Source organism: Echinococcus granulosus (genome assembly GCF_000524195.1).
Source record: "Echinococcus granulosus chromosome Unknown EG_S00063, whole genome shotgun sequence".
In the NCBI taxonomy this organism is placed as follows: Eukaryota; Metazoa; Platyhelminthes; class Cestoda; order Cyclophyllidea; family Taeniidae; genus Echinococcus; species Echinococcus granulosus.
The window spans coordinates 437045-441207 of record NW_020170443.1 but is presented as its reverse complement, the minus strand read 5'-3'; the positions used below and the strand labels follow the sequence as shown (position 1 = coordinate 441207).

Sequence of the window (4163 nt, the reverse complement as noted above, 5' to 3'; positions counted from 1 at the left end):
ACAAGCTGTTTCCTATTTTCTGCTAGTCAGGCTACCGAAATTGTCAGAAAGAAGGGATTTTGTAAATTTGAATGAATCCAAACATAGGGTTAATTTTTGACAAAAAAACTGACTGACTTTATTGACATCTACCTGTAGTGATGACAAGCTGTGTCTAGTGTTGAGTATCTCGTTCTCCGTAGAATCCCGTTAGCATTGGCCAAATTACAGGCGAACCATTTGCCTTCTTTGTTACCTCAGAGCCTAGACACAAATCAGTGCCTGTGCTTGTCATAACACCGGTTAGACAGATTTATTAAGCTAAAGAATGAACTAATTTGGACGGTCAATTTCTGCAATTACACGGACTCTTGTTACCCATTTGCCCACTAAAACATGCTGTATCAGTCGATTTTAAACAAATCCAATGAGATGCATTTTACTTTTAAAGTTGCTAAGTTGTGAGGATGTTTTGGCAAAGGTGCATACAATGCTGACCTCCTCAAGACCAAACATTTGCATGGAAGCTCTTGATGCATAGCAAGGTAGAAATGTTTTAACTGACACTTTGACCACCACAATTTGAGAGGCTCCTCTTTACCCTTAAGCCTAACTAAGGGTGAGTTTAAAGTACTGAGGACAGCGTCGCTACACTTGGGATACCATCCATTTCGAGGTATCGCAGTAGTTGGTTAAGGATGAAGGACGCTTTAGAAGGCAGACTATTCAAGAGCTTAAGGAAATTCAACAAGTGATGGCAAACATCTATACTGCGGTTGAGATGCCAAGACAAGTCAAGTGTGCGTATAATCCAAAACTACCTGGAGAAGTTGGGTTATGACACTATCACTGCTACCGATCTGCTTTCCCACTGCTTCAGCAACCAAAGCATCCTCGGCCTTGATTGGCTCATTTATGCAACTTTGACATTTTATTTATTCCCTCAGTAAACAAAGCTTTGTCAAAAGCCTCCCAATTAGTTGGTAGACTAGAGCAGGTACTGTGTATATTTTTGGAGTCATTTATTTCATCTTATGAACAAGCCTTTATTGTCAGGTCTGCAGCATCTTATCTAATAAAAGTAAACACACTTCGTGGCATCGGTAAGCAAGCAATGGTCTAAATAAGTGTGAGGAATTTGGAAGATCATATGCTCTATCAGTGCCTATCCTCTTCTTCCTTTTGTCTTGTTTATTAATAAGCATGTAAAACCTGTTTTATCATGAGAGATTGCGAATTCTCCTACGCACGCAAACCACACCTTCTCATCGTGATAATTGTGGCACGACCGCTCCGACAGGGCATTAGCTAACATGAATTTTACCAGAAGTCATTGACTTTTCTCCCATAAGCAAAAAAAACGGGTGCCTCCATTCGCCCGCTGGTAATAGGCAACGACTTCATTAACCAATCGTATTGGCAGGAAAATCGCACCATACAAAGTACACTTTTTTTTTCACCTAGAAATGAAGGAGGCAGTGCCGGTGGGCAACGGCTGTCCAGTGACCGCACCGTGGCCCTGCCAGCAGTACTCATTCTGCCTCTCCTTCGCCTTTGTATGCGACGGCGAGATCGACTGTCCCGATGGCTACGACGAGAATCCGCGTCTCTGTGTTGCAAGTAGGCCTTCTTCACACAGTAGATTAATAATAGATTGAAAAGGTTTAGCAAGGTAACAAGGGAAAACCAAAAAGGCTTTTTTAAATCATACTATACCATGTGAAAAGGAACCTCTACAACCTTGTGTTTACCACACTCAAGTGTAACAAAACTCCTCACCACATAGGGCTGAATAGATAAATATAAGGCAATTTTAAAGTACTGGAGCTGGAGTGCTGTTATAATCAAATAAGGTGAAAATAAAGCGCATTTAATAAAGGCGATAGGCTAAATCATAACTCGACGTCAGTTTGATGTAGTGGATTAAAAGTCTCTTCCATAAATTTTATGTTAGTCAGCTATGAGAGTAGCAAAATTTGGACGTTTGAGGGGGAAAATTACAACTAACAAGGGAGTGAGTAAATTCACTTAGAAATAAGTCAAGAGAGAACAATAGAAGCGATGAATTAACTCATGTATTTGGGTTTCAATTTATGAATAAAAGCACAGCCATTTAAAATGAAAACAAGGGTATTTTCAGAAAAAAATTAATTATTTTCGAATATCTTGACAACTTTGTGTTCACGAGAGCGCGAACAGTCTTCGAAACTGTGAATGGTCAAAGGAGAATATCCAGAACAGAGCTAGGAAGAACTCCAAAAACTTGTCCATCATTCAAAATCCAATTCACCACCTAAATTCTTTACTCGGAGAGATTTACCACGATCATTAAAAAGGGAATCCCGCAACACATATTTTACCAATTTTAAAAGTGCTTTAAAATACGTTTATTTAAATCAATTTAAGCCATGGAGAGATCGGATGGCCTTGGCGCCAAATATGAGAGGTTTGGAATGGCCCCAAATCACGAAGCGCGCTTATTTTGATGCTTGTATTAGAGCCATACTTATCGTAGAAGTCTACCAACACAACGCAGCCGGATAAACTTGAGAAAACAAACATTAAAGAAAATAACCTTAAAAGGTTGTTTTATTCAAAATTATGAGAAATTCGTGTTGTGGCCGGGAAGCGGCAAGTGTAAGATAAGCTTACAAAACGGTAAGCGGCTAGGTCATTTCCGAAATTAAGGCTGAGAGTTGCATGACGATGGTTATTAATTAGGAATCCTTGGCTGTCTTGAAGTTTAAAGGGGAAGCGACAAGAGAAATGTTGAAATCTGGAAGGATGGCTTTACCTAACCCGGGGGGTCATCCGTTTTGATGTGTACGATGTTTGTACTTTGTGTGGCAAGTTGAGCAATACCGCAGGTCTAAGTCAGTGGATCTCATTTTTTCCTCTTAGAAGTTGTGAAAACGCTAGGAAACGCAAAGTTCGAACTATCATCAGCGTACATTGACTTTGACCCCCCTTTTTTTCATTCAGCTCACGAGGTCCAAATTTTTAAGACATTTTTGTGTTTTCTTAATCAGATAAGAAGCAGAGTTTTGCTTTGTCTGGTTTCACATATACTGGAAAAATTTGGTCACTGAAATTACTCGTTTAGATTTCTCTCCTTCAGAATTCAAAATAGTTGAGAATTTGTGTAAGGTTTGTGAAATAAATCGACATTTTTGAACTATGTTCTGATGCTCGTGTACACATCTTTAGCGTTCTTTACGGCTTTTTATATGTCGTGCATATTATTTTAAATTTTACATTTGTAATTTTACTGCTGCACATTAATCCACGAGAGCACCGTGATTTACTTGCCTTCCTCTTGACCCTTCAAATCATGGATGTCTGATTTACAATTTCTGCCAAGTTTTTTATTCATTGTTTTGCTTTAGTATTAACATGGAGCGGTTGCCACGGCAACCAAGATGTATTTATTGGAACTAATTGATAACTAGGACAATTAAAGGGCTCTGCCATGCTAGAAACGTAAATTTTATTCCTGGTAATTATTATCTTTTAATTACGAATGCAATCTTGTTAATTTTCTACCTTAGAGAATCGTCCAGCCGTGGCTCTACTCGAGGGCTTTATAAGAAAGTACCGAGACTGGCTGGTACCCAAGTATTTGGGAGACGGAGAGACAAAATTCATAGCCTACAATCTCGCAAGTGAGTTTACTCTCTTGTATTCTTTTCCTTGCTATTTAAAAGAGTCAAGGTGGGAGATTGCTTAAACAATATTGTCTTCTCAACACACCCTGTATACATTGAAATTAAAAGCTTGATATTTACAATTTTAGCAACGCCCTTAATAAATTTTGTTATTGCGCTTTCACACAGTCAAAGAGGCGGTTTATGATACTGAATAAACAAAGTCGCATTACAAGAACGAAAGTACCGACTAAAATAGCCTATTTTGATGGTAATAACCCATTTCGGGTCCCCGGGGATGATCAGTAATTATGAAAAAAGAGCAAGGCCAAAAGCAGCATTTTTTAACTGTCATTGCAAAAGGGCATTTAGCTGGGAAAGCGATCACTAAAGTGTAAATTTGCGTCTTCCTTTCATTAAAAAATAGTTTAGTTGTTGAATTAAATTGTGGAACATTTAAAAATTCTCTCTTTCTGGCTAATTCTGGCAGCCAATTTAGCAGATGGTATGAAGGTTACTAGAAAAAAGCTGAGTAGGGAA

General features: G+C 38.6%; 1 protein-coding gene across 1 annotated transcript; it reads left to right on the top strand. All coding sequences in view use genetic code 11, as the record gives it.

Moving 5' to 3' along the window:
* Positions 1–1445: 1445 nt before the first annotated feature.
* EGR_06801 (Prohormone-4) lies at positions 1446–3841 on the top strand (the record flags this gene model as incomplete). The annotated part of the gene is made up of 3 exons (XM_024496050.1): positions 1446–1599; positions 3528–3641; positions 3813–3841. The coding sequence occupies 3 exons, from the start codon at positions 1446–1448 to the stop codon at positions 3839–3841; spliced, it is 297 nt and encodes a 98-aa protein (XP_024349590.1).
* Positions 3842–4163: the final 322 nt, after the last annotated feature.